At 51.2% G+C, this 13,523-nt stretch overlaps 1 protein-coding gene across 1 annotated transcript; it reads right to left on the bottom strand.

Annotated features, from left to right (window-relative positions):
- Nucleotides 1–571: 571 nt before the first annotated feature.
- Nucleotides 572–12,716, bottom strand: DPH7 (diphthamide biosynthesis 7). The gene is made up of 8 exons (XM_072748018.1): nucleotides 12,458–12,716; nucleotides 10,921–11,054; nucleotides 10,226–10,313; nucleotides 8,100–8,272; nucleotides 5,597–5,666; nucleotides 5,426–5,491; nucleotides 4,996–5,168; nucleotides 572–1,219 (listed from the first exon to the last, which is right to left on the bottom strand). The coding sequence occupies exons 3-8, from the start codon at nucleotides 10,288–10,290 to the stop codon at nucleotides 783–785; spliced, it is 984 nt and encodes a 327-aa protein (XP_072604119.1). The 5' UTR covers nucleotides 10,291–10,313; nucleotides 10,921–11,054; nucleotides 12,458–12,716; the 3' UTR covers nucleotides 572–782.
- Between the last annotated feature and the right edge of the window lie 807 nt (nucleotides 12,717–13,523).

The raw sequence follows: 13,523 nt of genomic DNA, 5'->3' as shown, positions 1-13,523 counted from the left end.
CCCTTGTGCTTGCATCCCTGTGCTCTTTCTCAAAATCTTTTTAAAAAGGTGTTTCCTGACTCAGAACGCCTGTTTATATTTGTATATACTCATTTGACAAATTCCACGCTGGCCTACACTCCTACTGTGTTTTCCAGAAACACAGAATTAAGTTTGGCAGTCAGAGGAGTCACAAACTCAAGTTGTGTTGGAACTACTCTGTGTCTAGGCTTCGGAAGCCCCTAAGGATACTAAAGCCACAAGGGGTAAGTGGGATAAATCTACCACACTGATCCAATGTATTTCAAGTCTATGACACGCTAAGGCAGCTCAATGGCGCACACGTTTCCCTTTGCTTATTCTCACAGGAGGCTAATACAAGTACTTACTGTGCTGTGATGAGGTGATCTTTTTAAATGTTCATATAAAACTGTTAGGTAGCTTTATGAAAAGCAGACTTTCATTTAGTTAATATAGTTGCTTAAAAAAAGTATGAAGAACTGAATGTCCAACTCCCACAAGACACAGTTTGAGTTGGGAACCAAGACCCTTCCCTCCCACAACAGCTAGCAATTCTTGCTCTTAGGCAGAGTCACCACTTGGATAAGGTTTATTTCAGAGAAGCCAAGAGCTTCTTTGACCGTTGACACTGTAGAGCCCTTGAGGTGCACCAAACCCTCTAGTCACCTGTGGAATACAGGAAAACTCAATGAGATGGTCTGAGGGCACTTTACCAAAGTCGCACTTGGGTTTATCTGTGGAAATGGTCTTTATGACTTCAATCAACCAACTTCTTCCCTAGCTCAGCTGTTCTCCCACTTCCAGAGGTGAAGAACATGATCATAAAAGGAGCAAGTAGCAAAGAGGTCAGCATCCGAGTTCACTGCTTCCAGATAGAGGTCACGGTCACAGAACTTGGCCCCTGCAGTATGCAGCCGGGTGCCACTCTTTACCATATCCTCTGTGAGTGGCTGGAGAAGAGTTCTCAGTTTGGAGTGATCCTCTTCACCATCCTCTGCTAAATGATGAAGAGAGGGTGCTGGTGACTGGTATACAGCCTTCATGCTACAGAGATGTGCTGCCCTGGCTCCTGAGTTGTTGCAGGGAGAGGACCCTACGTGGTATGACTGGTGGGTTTGGGACAGGTTGCCAAAGTAGAGCCAGGACCAGTCAGCTCCATATACCAATGAATTGGACAACGTGTGGGACACAGAGACTGTGCAGGCTTCCTGCTTCTCGTCTGGAGTGAGAGAACACAGGAGATTCAATGTTACCCAGGGTTGATCTTATCACTCCCAAACAAGAGGCCCTGCCTATTCTCAAAGGGAGACTGCTAAAAGCAGCCACTCATTTGTCAGCAACCAGTGTTGCGTGTATCACACAAAGGAATCCTCGAGAAGTAGACAGATGAGAAGAAAACACACCTTCATCTTATAGTGAGTGCATGTGCATGCCTCAGATGAATCAGTCTGGCTACAGAAGCACATGGGCCAGGGTACCTTTCCAAGTTGGAGAGTACTTGGCAAAAGTCTCTGAGTTAAGACTTCAAAGCCAAGGACAAAGGAGTTAGCCAGCTGGGAGAGACAGGGATGCATGAGAAACAGAGAACAACCATATGTAAAGTAGAGAACAGGACACCACTGGGCAGCCACAAACATGACCAGGGCTGAAATGCCATCAGGGAGTTGTGACATGTCTGGAGGGTCAAAATCCTGCAGAGTTCTGTATGCTCCATAAAGTCTGGGTTTGAGCTTGGAAAGGAGTCACCAAAGAGTTTAAGCAGTTTTCCTTATGGTGAGTTGCTATGGCAACTTTGAGGCTGGAGGGCAGGACTGGAAGGAAGTCCAGCTGTGGAAGGTTTGAAAGCAACATTTGACCAGAAAAAAATGACAAGGTGTTTCCACACCTGAAGTACTAGAGGCCAGGGCAAGGCCAAGGATGGCAAGAGCAGCCACAGAAAACTAGGGGCCGGTGAGCTGGGGATGTGAACTTAGGAAACTGTCACCAGCTGGAAGGCCTGGTGGCCAAAAATCGAGGAAGTACTCAAAAATCAGTGGGGACACGTGAAAAGGACACAGGAGACGGCTTCAGGGGGCTTCGTGGGAAAACTCTAGGACAAAGTAAACATAATGAGTAAATGACAGTAACACATTATGGCCCACTGAGTAACAAAAATTCATGCATCTAGACAGGCAGTTAATAAATACAGATATATGGAAGAAATGAAAGCTCTTCCTTATAAAAGAGTGCTAATTTTAAAATGTAGACAATATGATAATAGGGGCTCCTGGATGGTTAAGAACCCAACTCTTGGTTTTGGCTTAGGTCGTGATCTCAAGGCTGTGGGACTAAGCCCCTGCTGGGCTCCACACTCAGCACAGAGTCTGCTGAAGACTCTCCCTCTCCCACTGCCCCTCCTCCCTGCACGCACCCATGCACACTCTCTCTCAAATAAACAAATCTTAAAAAAATAATAGAAAACCACCAGTTTGCAATTATGGTAATTTGATTCAGGCAAGAATCATCAATGGGTTGAGTGAAGTCTGATGAAAACAAAGGCTCAACCACTCTAACCACAGACTAATTATTATTAATTACACAGGAAAAAAATATTTTTATAGTGAAGAAACCCAGAGGAGACCTTAACCAGGTGACCAAATTAACCTTATCAGCAGGAAAGAGACAAAGTGGCATCATGGGCCTCTTGATGAAGCACACTAAGGAAGGCAGAATGTCAAAATGCTGACAACAATCCACAACCAGTGCAGGAGACACACTTCATACTCCAAGCTATGAGCAGACTGAAAGCCAAAGACAGTGAAGATGCACCACCATGCAGACAGCAACCCTAAGAGGGAATAGAATAGACTCTCTAACACACACGGTTACTAAAAGAGGAGGGATCCTCACAACATACAAAATTGCAATCATAAACATACACCTAACAACAAAGCCCCAAAACACATGAGCACAAATGAATAGGAATGAGGGAGGAAATGTGTAATTCAACCATGACAGTTTAAGACTTCACTATCCCACTTCCAATAATGAACAACCAGTGTGGGCGCCTGGGCGGCTTAGTCAGTGGAGTGTCAACTCTTGGTTTCAGCTCAGATCATGATCTTGAGGGGTAAGATGGAGCCCCATGCCCGGCACCCTGCTCAAAAGGAGTCTGCTTGAAATTCTCTCTCCCTCTCCTCTGCCCCTCCCCTCACTATGTGCATGCGTGCCCACACACTGTCTCTCTCCCTCTCCTCTGCCCCTCCCCCACTATGTGCATGCGTGCCCACACACTGTCTCCCTCGCTCTCAAATAAGTAAAAAAAAAAAACAATGTTTAAATAAATAATAAAAATAATGAGCCACCAGGGGCACCTGGCTGGCTCAGGTAGCAGGTGACTCTTGACCTCAGGGTTGTGGGTTTCAGCCCCATGTTGGTGTAGAGATTACTTAAAAAAATTTTTTAAATAAAAAAATAATGAACAATCAGCCAGAAAATCAACAGAACACTTGAACAGAATCTGCAGAGCACTCCGCCCACGGCCACAGAGCACACTCTTCTGAAGAGCACATAGACTGCTCTCTGAGACCCAACCACAAACACAAAACAATTCTCAATAAACTTAAAAGAATCCACAAAGGAATAAAAATAGAAATCAGTAACAGAAATTTAGGAGGACGCCTAGGTGGCTCAGTGATTGAGCGTCTGCCTTCTGCTCAGAGCATGATCCTGGGGTCCCGGCATCAAGTCCCACATCGGGCTCCCCTCAGGGAGCCTGCTTCTCCCTCTGCCTGTGTCTCTGCCTCTCTCTCTGCGTCTCTCATCAATCAATCAATCAATCTAAAAAATAAATAAATAAATTTAGGACAGTCACAAAAATGTAGAATTAAACAACAAACTCATAAATAACTAATGAGTCAAAGAAAAAAATCACAAGGGAAATTAGAAAGTGCTTTGAGATGAATGAAAACCTACCATCTCCCAAAATTGCTGGGATCCAGGGAAAGTAGTGCTCAGAGGGAAACTGATCACTGTAAATACCCACATTAAAAAAGAAGCCCTCACATGGTTTTCAATGAGAACAGCATGTTGGTGTAACTAGCAGAACGGATGCGGGACAGACGGGGGACGGAAGGCAGAACAGGAAGCCCTGGAGCTTAGCCCAGCTCCACAGAGACAGGCCTTCAGAACAGTGCTGGTGAGGTGCTGGTGAGCTGGTGTCTCTAAACACTTCCTTGTGTGGACAAGGAGGGAGGGGGGCACTGGGGGCTTGAGAAAAGAGAAAAAAATGTGAAAACATTCTTTTTTTTTTTTTTTAAAGACTTTACCTGTTTATATTTATTTGACAGAGGAAAAGTGTTAAGCAAGGGGAGCAGCAGAGGCAGAGGGAGAAGCTGACTCCCCGTTGAGCAGGCAACCTGATGTGGGACTTGATCCCAGGACCCCAGGATCATGACCTGAGCTGAAGGCAGACACTTCACCGACTCAGCCCCGCAGGTGCCCTGAGAAAGTTCTGACAATAAAGAATTGCTGGCTAGAGAAAGGCCATGGTTTCCCTGGCAATGCCATGAACCCACCGTAGCACTTAAAGTGCAACCCCCAGGGCTGCTCTTGCCCCCCAGCCCCTCGTGTAGCTCAGGCATGGCAGAGTCTGACCACTGCCAGGCACTGCCCAGAGAATGTGAGCAGAGGGCTGTGGCATGCTGGGAACATGGGACCATGAGGGCCACATTGTGCATAGACAGGAGGGGCAGCCGTGGGAGTGACAGGTGGTGATGCTTCTGGAGCAGAGTCCTAACAGGGCAGAAAACAGCTGGGCCCGTTATGTAAGAACAGTGGCTAAGGAGCAGAGTGCTGGAGACTGAGGCTAGGAGCTGGCCCAGACACCCACCTTGCTGAGACTGAGGGTGTGAACCTAGGAAGGTGTGGTGCCTGGGGGAAGGGCCTGGTAGAACAATGGGGCAGGAAGCCAGGCACCCCCCACCCCAGGCCTGGCTGCGTGGGGCCCCTACCCACCTATTGCCTTTTGGCAGTTGAAGATCCTAAAGCCACTGTGCATACAGGCTGCCAGGAGCAGGTGGTGGTGGAAGGGGTGCCACTTGAGCCTCCACACTCCGCCCTGTGTGGGCATGTCTGCAAATGGCTGCTTCATGTTCCGAGTGTCCCACAGTAGAATGTGCTCATCATAGCTGAAACCCATCAAGCACAGTGATCACGCAGGAAAGCCCACACCCACTTATTCCCCAAGGCCCTGGGTGGCAGGGGACATCTCCCAGGGAAGCCCACGCCACTCATTCCTCTAGGACAAAGTCTCCTTTCCCCAAGCCCAGGTACCTACACTCTGGTATGAGAGTCGTCCAATTAAACAACATGGCAATGGTCAACATGAGGAAAGGAAGTGACAGGGAGAAGATGGACGCCTGTGAACCAACCCTAAGGGACTCACCTTCCCGTAGCCAAGATGTTCTCACGATGGGGACTGCTCTGGATGCTGCACACACCCATGGAGTGTCTACAGGCAAAAGTGCAAGGGCTGAGCAAGCACCCCCACAGGGGCACGTCTCCAGTGCAAAGTCCACAGGGAAGGGACAGGAGGTTTGGTCCCTAGATAATTTACCTGTTGCTAGTGAACACAGATGTGCCAGGTGTCCTGGTGTCCCAGCCCTTCAGGAGGCCATCGTCTCCACCTGTGTGGAGACAGAAATGCCCACTGACAAAGGAAGCAGCCACTTCTCAAGGGAGAGTATTTACACCTGTGAGGAAACCCCTGTGATGACTTCCCGGAGGTTCTAGGCTGCCCCACGAAGAGCCCTGTGCTGGAACTGTCTTCAGACTAGAAGAGGGTGCCTGCAGAGGAGACAGGAAAGGCTGGGGGGCTCAGGCTACAGGAATAAAAGAGAAGGCCAAGAGGTTAGGGGAAGAATTTCCAGGTTACAACATGGCTCAACTGCCCTCTCTTTAGGCTCCAGCAATCATTGTTCCCGGCTTTCACAAACCAAAGTTGCTGTATCAAAGAACTCCGAACAGGAACTACATGCAGGACACAGTGAACATGAGCACTTCTTATGTTTCTGGAACCTTCTGCACACCCCCATGTGTTTTAAAGGGAAGTACCCTTTGTAACCCTGCAGTAAAAACGACCCTTGTGCTTGTCTTAGGGAACTGAAAAAATGGGAAGAAAGGGGAAGCTGGCCCCCTAGTTCACAAGCAATCTTTGAAGAAAAGCAATCATAAGGTATAGGATGCTGGTGGGTATCCTGAAGGAAGGGAGCAAGGCTGAAAAACAGGGAGGATGAAAAGAAGCAAAAGAACAACAGGTAAGTGTGACCTCTCCATCCATCCATCCATCCATCCATCCATCCATCCATCCATCCACCTAGTCTTCCATATACCCACCTACCCATACCCCCTATCTACCTTTCATTCAACTACCTGCCCCTCCAACAGATACTTACCGAGCATACTACAAACAGGACAAGTCAACCAGCAGAGCCAGCGCACTGGGTATGATGCCTGCAGGTGAGCCTTGGTATCAGCTGCCATCCCATGGCAGATGCACAGAGGAAGTTGGTCGTGGTCTTTTTTTCTTTTTAAAGATTTTATTTATTTATTCATGAGAAACAGAGAGAGAGAGGTAGAGTACACAGGCAGAGGGAGAAGCAGGCTCCATGCAGGAAGCCTGACATGGGACTTGATCCCAGGTCTCCAGGATCATGCCCTGGGCTGAAGGCGGTGCTAAACCGCTGAGCCACCCAGGCTGCCTGGTTGTGGTCTTTACACACCGGTCTCTCCTCTGTCTCACACCCACATTTGTGCACCAGGATGTCCTGATGATCCTGACCCACCTGCACACATACATCCCAAGTCCTACCACTTTTCCCTCCTGTGCACTGCTTCCAGAGTGATCTGAGGCCATCTTGCCACCACCTACATGCAGGCCTCCAGGCTCTGCCCTGACCTCCTCACAGTCTATTTCCACAAGTCAGAAAATGTCATCCCTCTCTCTGCTCAATATCCTGATAGTGCTCCTGTTTCATTCCAAGCAAAACCCAAAGCACTTCCTGTGGTCTGCAAGGCCCTGAGACCTTTTTTTTTTTTTAAAGATGATTTATTTATTTATTTATTCATGGAGACACAGAGAGAGGGGCACAGACACAGGCAGAGGGAGAAGCAGGCTCCATGCAGGGAGCCCAACATGGGACTCGATCCCAGGTCTCCAGGATCATGCCCCAGGCTGACCATGAGGGCCACATTGTGCACAGACAGGAGGGGCAGCTGTGGGAGTGACAGGTGGTGATGCTTCTGGAGCAGAGTCCTAACAGGGTGGAAAACAGCTGGGCCCGTTATGTAAGATTTAGATTTATTTCTTTATGAGAGAGAGAGAGAGAGAGAAAGAGAGAGAGAGAGAGGCAGAGACACCGGAGGAGGGAGAAGCAGGCTCCATGCCGGGAGCCCAATGTGGGACTTGATCCCGGGACTCCAGGATCGTGCCTTGTGCCAAAGGCAGGCGCTAAACCACTGAGCCACCCAGGGATCCCCCGTCTCTTGGGCTTTTCTTCAGGAAGGTAAACTATCCAAAAAGGGAGATTGGGGGATGCCTGGGTGGCTCAGCGGTTTAGCGCCTGCCTTCAGGCCAGGGCGTGATTCTGGAGACCCAGGATCGAGTCCCACATCAGGCTCCCTGCATGGAGCCTGCTTCTCCCTCTGCCTATGTCTCTCTCTCTCTGTCTCTCATGAATGAATCAATCAATCTTTTAAAAAAAAAACAAAAGACAGGAGACAAACTGGAAATCCAACATGACAAAGTCAACACTGGGCCTAGAAATAGCAGTGAAAAATGTGGGAACTCTGGATTTCTCACAGCTGGAGCAAGGGATCAGATACCAAGAGTGGCAGGAGGCAGGGCTCCTGCTACTCCAACACAGGGGCTGGGGTATCCAAGACCCCAAGCCTGCAGCCAAGTGCACTTCACTTTCTAAGGGACAGCTAAGTAATGAATAGCAACTACAGTTGTCTCCACAAAGGGTCTTCACAAAGGAAGCCAACACGTCCGGAGTCACGGCCTCACCATGTGCCACGCTTGCCCGCTCCCTCCCTCCCCCATGGGGAGAAATACCTACCTGAATAAACTATTTCTGTCTGCCAGTAATTGAAAGCAGCAATCCAGGCCTCGAAGTGATGGGCATGCCACGAGGCCACATCCTGCAGCCTGGGCCCCGCCTCATTCACCTCTAGCAGGTGGAGTTGCCCCTTGGAGTCACTGCTAATGATTTTCAAGGGCTGGTCACTGGCCCTAGACACAGGAAACCAATAGAGTAAGCCAGCTGAATGTATTCACTAACCCACTCATCACCCTCTTCTGGTTCCTGACTGGTGACACCCAAGACCTATCATGGGAGAAGTTCTCCACGGACCTGGTATGTGGACGTGCCTGTGAAGGAGTTTCGGCATCTGGCAGAAACCAAAAACTACCACTTAGCTTGTCAAAATAAACCAGTGTCAGCTCTCCTGATGAAAACATCATCCCTTTTATCTGAAAGGTTGGAACGTTTTCTTTCTAGATTAGGACTGGTAGTGATATTCCCAGTTCTGGGAAGCCGCCATCAAGGCTGGTACAAGGTTTCAACCCTCTCTTGCATCCTCAGAGGAGAGACTTGGGGTTGCTCACCAACACCAACCCTTACCATTCAGTTTTCCTGGTGGACCAATCCAGAGACAAGGCCAGGCACTGCCTCTCCAGGGCAAAGCAGGAAACCAGCTCCAGTGTGTAAGCGGTCTAGTAGGAAGAGAGTTCTAGTGGGGGGAGGCTTCCAGTGGGGAGAGGGTTCCAGTGTGGGCGGGGAGAGGTCCAGGTAGGGGAGAGTTCCAGTGTGGGGGAGAGGTCCAGATGGGGGAGGGTTCCAGTGGGTGGGGAGAGGTCCAGGTTGGGGGGGATGGTACCAGTGGGGGGAAGGTCCCAGGGTGGAGGGTTCCAGTGCGGGGGAAGAGGTCCAGGTGAGGGGTTCCAGTGGGGGGAGGGTCCCAGGGGGGAGGGTTCCAGTGGGGGGAGAAAGGGGCACTAAGTACTGAAGGGAAACAGCCCAGAAACCTGGAAAGACGACAACTCCTCAGGGGCCATCACTCCCTCATCTACTGCTAGATGAACAAGTGTGTTAGCCCTTCATTTACCGCAGAACGGGAGGCACTGGGGGCCTGCCCCTGCTCTCCAGGAGCTCACACACTCACAGGAGGACTTTCCCACACATGTGGCTTCAGGGGAAACTGGTCTCTCTGCTTTTCAGACCCCCTCGCTGTCCATGCACTCCCAGCACAGTCCTGCCACCTACATGGGCTCCAGGAAGCACCACGGGCACACACTCCCCACCCCTCCGGACCTCAAGGGATGTTGGGACACACTGTCTTCAGGGACAGCTACAACAGGATCTTTCCTTTAGTTTCCTTTTCAGAAGCCACAACTAGCCATTAAACATTTCTCTTTTCTAAGATTAGGTAAGTTTTTTTATTACCCTGGCAACCTGAACAGGGCTTAACTCTCTCAAAAGGCTCCCAGCAGGCTGCTTCCTCAGAGTCCACTCTGGGGGTTCTCTGCTCCTGCCAGAATCTGGTTCAGGGGCCCATAGTCTTTCCCAAAGTATTTCCTCCCTTATTCCTGAGACCGGGCAGCAAGGCCCTTTATGCACAGCCCTCAGCTGCTGTAACTCCAACAGCAAGCAGACCTGCTCCAGCCTCACTTGCACACCTATGCTAGGGTGTGTCCCTCCCACTGAGTCAGGGCTTGGTCTTGTGGGCTGTTTACTCACTTCCCTGTTCTCTTGATCCTCCAACAATCAGATGTAGTCATTTTGCAAATGTATGGTACTGATCAATACCAAATGCTCTGAGAAAGCCATATGGGAAACATATGCCTTCCTAATTATGGGTGACAAATACCACTTTCACATAGGAAATTCATTGCTATTTTGGGCCCCAGCATCATCAACCTAAGAATGCTGGTCCATGGACAGGTGAATGAATACCCTGCCACTAGCCCTTCCCCTGTTGACACAAAAGGTGACCTCTTCTCAGAGTTAGATGCAAACCCAATAACGTAAAATAGACTGCATGCTAGGCTAGAATGTGTTCTGATAAAGTTTGCCATTGAACATAACCATGCTACAAAAAGGTTTGCAGCAGCAAAACCTCATGCCCAAATCCTCTCCATTCAGATGCCTTCCACCTCCCACAGCTCCTGGCTTTACTTACTGACCTCAGATCCCACCAAGCGGAGCAGTTCAATGGACCCACCAGCATTTGCCACACCCAAGAGGGCATGGCCAGCCACCGGGATGTGGCACCTGAGGAGAGAATTCATACGCCAGTCAGAACACAGGATATGCCCGGAAAACAGGAGAGCATTATGAACCTCAGTAACTTATTATTTAAATTTCAGCTCTAAGGGGATCCCTGGGTGGCTCAGCGGTTTAGCCCCTGCCTTCGGCCCAGGGTGTGATCCTGGAGTCCCGGGATCCAGTCCTGCATCAGGTTCCCTGCATGGAGCCTGCTTCTCCCTCTGCCTGTGTCTCTGCCTCTCTCTCTCTCTCTCTCTCTCTCTCTCTTTGTGTCTCATGAATAAATAAGTAAAATCTTAAAAAAAATTTTTTTTCAAACCCAAACCAGGTTGTAGCCTACAATTCTGTCCCAAGATTCCCCAGCTTATGAACAGAAAACCAGCATCAAATCTCAGACTGATACCAACCCTAGGCCTTGGAAACTGGCAAACGAAAGGAGTTCAAGTCTACCGTACCCTCTGAGTGCCAACAGGTGGGCAGGACAATAAAGAAATGAAAAAGTTCAGACATTTCTCCATCCTATCGAATGCTGACAGGCATCAGCCTCCCCTGATTAAATGAACATACACTCGTGACAAATTCCAGAGAAGAGGAATTGTTATCAATGTTATACCATTTCAGGTCCAGGATTGCAGAAGTGTCCCTCCTTTGGATCTCAAGCAGGGGGGAAGCAGCACTGTCCTCATTAAAACTATACAAGTAGAGACGACCTAAGCGGATCTGAGGCTCATCAAGGTCAGGTGCGCTCTAAAAAGATACAGATGTATTCTGATTACCCTAAAAGATACTGAGGAACCCAAAGGATGGGGAAAGGAATCAAGGGAAAGAAAAGCTGTGCCAAGACTGTAGAACTCTGGGGGCACCTGGGTGGCTCAGATCATGATCCCAGAGTCCTGGGATGGAGCCCCGCATGGGGCTCCCTGCTCGGTGGGGAGTCTGCTTCTCCTTCTCCCTCTGCACCTCCCCCTGCTCATTTTCTGTCTCCCTGCAATAAAATCTTAAGAAAAAATTAAAAAACTCTGCCTGGAAGCAGCACCCCTGATCTCTAAGTTGGAGAAATGTCTCTTGTCTCATATACAATTAATGTGTAAGAAGGTAAACTCTGCTGGACTCAGCATAAAATGCCTTTTTATTTTTATTTCTTTAAAGACTTTATTCATGAGAGACACAGAGAGGCACAGACAAGGCAGAGGCAGAGGGAGAAGCAGGCTCCACGCAGGGGGCCTGACGTGGGACTCCATCCCGGGTCTCCAGGATCACACCCTGGGTTGAAGGTGGCACCAAACCACTGAGCCACCCGGGCTGCCCATAAAATGCCTTTTGTAAAAAAAAAAAGCTTTATTTAACTAATCTCTACACCCAATGTGGGGCTTGAATTTACGACCTTGAGATCAGGCATCGCATGCTCTACCCACTGAGCCAGCCAGGTCCCCCTAGAATGCTCCTTCTAAGAGGGCTAACAGGACTCATCTGCCCTGGAAAGGTCCTGGCTTAGGACCTGTTGCTGGAGTGCCAGTTATTCTTAAAAGTGTCCTGGTCTGGATCTGAACAGACGCCTTCAAGAGATTAGGTATGGCTCCTTCAAATTCCCATTTCCTCTTTGCTCTAGGCTTCATCCATAAACTTAGAGCCACACCTGTACACAGGGGGCTTTCAAGATGCCCACTTTGCGTGCCTGGCTGGCTCAGTTGGTGGAGAATACAACTCTTGATTTCAGGGCTGTGAGTTCCAGCCCCACCTTAGGTGTAGAGCTTACTTACATTAAGAAAGAAAGAAAGAAAGAAAGAAAGAAAGAAAGAAAGAAAGAAAGAGAAAGAAAGAAAGAAAGAAAGAAAGAAAGAAAGAAAGAAAGAAAGAAAGAAAGAAAGAAAGAAAGAAAGAAAGAAAGAAAGAAAGAAAGAAAGAAAGAAAGAAAGAAAGAAAGAAAGAAAGAAAGAAAAAAGTGCCCATTCTAACGCCCCCTCTGGCCACAAGGCCAATGTCACATCTGCATCTCCTGTGTGACTCTACAGACTTTTCTCTTCCAGCCTTCCCCACCGCAGGCCAGACATTTGTGGTCGGCTCTGCCTCCCGGGACCTCTCCTACACAAGAAGCAACGTGGGGAGCGCAGACCTAGACAGCGGCCTGAGGCCAGGAGGGCACCGCGCACCTTGCTCTCAGGGTCGGCGGCCTGGTCCCCCGGCTTCTGCAGCTGGTAGGTGCCGCAGGCCAGCAAGTGCCTGCAGCCTTCCAGCGGGCACCACTCCACCGAGTCCGCGGTGTACTCCGTGTCCACCGCCTGCAGCAGCCGGACGCGACTTCCCGTCACCCAGGTGTCAGACGCAGACGCAGCGGAGACAGGGCGGCGAAGGCGGGGTGGAGAGGCCAGGTTGAAAGCGGGGGTCGGGGTGGGGGCTGAGGTCGGCGGTGAGAGTAGGGTCGGTGTGGGAGTTGGGGTCCGCGGTGAGAGCGGGGGTCGCGGTCCGGGTGGGGGCTGAGATCGGCGGTGAGAACGGCGGGGGGGTCGCGGCCGGGGTGGGGGCTGGGGTCGGCGGTGAGAGCGGGGGGGGGGGGTTCGCGGTCGGAGTGGGGGCTGGGGTCGGCGGTGAGAGCGGGGGGGGGGGGTTCGCGGTCGGAGTGGGGGCTGGGGTCGGCGGTGAGAGCGGGGGTCGCGGCCGGGGTGGGGGCTGGGGTCCGCGGTGAGAGCGGGGGTCGCGGCCGGGGTGGGGGCTGGGGTCGGCGGTGAGAGCGGGGGTCGCGGCCGGGGTCGGCGGTGAGAGCGGGGGCGTCGCGGTCGGAGTGGGGGCTGGGGTCCGCGGTGAGAGCGGGGGGTGGCGGCCGGGGTGGGGGCTGGGGTCCGCGATGAGAGCGGGGGGGGGGGGGGTCGCGGCCGGGGTGGGGGCCGGGGTCGGCGGTGAGAGCGGTGGTCGCGGCCGGGGTCGGCGGTGAGAGCGGGGGGGCGTCGCGGCCGGGGTGGGGGCTGGGGTCGGCGGTGAGAGCGGGGATTGCGTTCGGAGCGGCAAGAAGAGCGCTGAGCTCCAAGGGGTCCAATATTTTACTTCCGCCGTCGCCTCCCTCCTTTCCGGGACACCGGGGCGGGACTTCCGGCCGCCGTGGCCACGCATCGGGCTAGGCCCGGGCGCCCCCTATGGGTCCCGGCACCAGCGCGCACATCCGGCCCTCCAGGGAGACGCGAGTGTCTGGGGTGGGGGGACAGCCGAGTGTCCAAAGGAAAT

This window comes from Vulpes vulpes, chromosome 2 (assembly GCF_048418805.1).
Source record: "Vulpes vulpes isolate BD-2025 chromosome 2, VulVul3, whole genome shotgun sequence".
Taxonomy (NCBI): Eukaryota; Metazoa; Chordata; class Mammalia; order Carnivora; family Canidae; genus Vulpes; species Vulpes vulpes.
This window is presented reverse-complemented; position numbering and strand designations above follow the sequence as displayed.